Raw genomic sequence first — 219 nt, forward strand, 5'->3', positions numbered from 1 at the left:
CCAGCCGAGCTTTTTTGGCTTCCCAGTTTGCTGGTAATTTCAGTCTTTTATCTTCTTCCACCACTTCTTGGTGGTTCAGCCTTCGAGCCTCATTCTAGGAGCAGAACAGTCTGTTACCGTGGTAACACTCGATCACGGAAATGAGAACAAAACGAATCCCCGTGACCAGGGGAGCCTGTCCCGGGAGGGGTCACCGATCGTGCCACGTAAGAGGCTGCG

General features: G+C 53.0%; 1 protein-coding gene across 1 annotated transcript in view; it reads right to left on the reverse strand.

Annotated features, from left to right (window-relative positions):
* Positions 1-94, reverse strand: part of SYF2 (SYF2 pre-mRNA splicing factor) — a gene marked incomplete at its 5' end in the record, with an annotated part of 1,797 nt that extends 1,703 nt beyond the window's left edge. Inside the window, 1 exon segment of the mRNA XM_010164493.1 lies at positions 1-94. This exon segment is cut by the window's left edge and continues 11 nt beyond it. Within this exon segment, the coding sequence (XP_010162795.1) occupies positions 1-94 (94 nt within the window).
* Positions 95-219: the final 125 nt, after the last annotated feature.

Source organism: Antrostomus carolinensis, unplaced genomic scaffold (assembly GCF_000700745.2).
Source record: "Antrostomus carolinensis isolate BGI_N321 unplaced genomic scaffold, ASM70074v2 scaffold15990, whole genome shotgun sequence".
Lineage (NCBI taxonomy): Eukaryota > Metazoa > Chordata > Aves > Caprimulgiformes > Caprimulgidae > Antrostomus > Antrostomus carolinensis.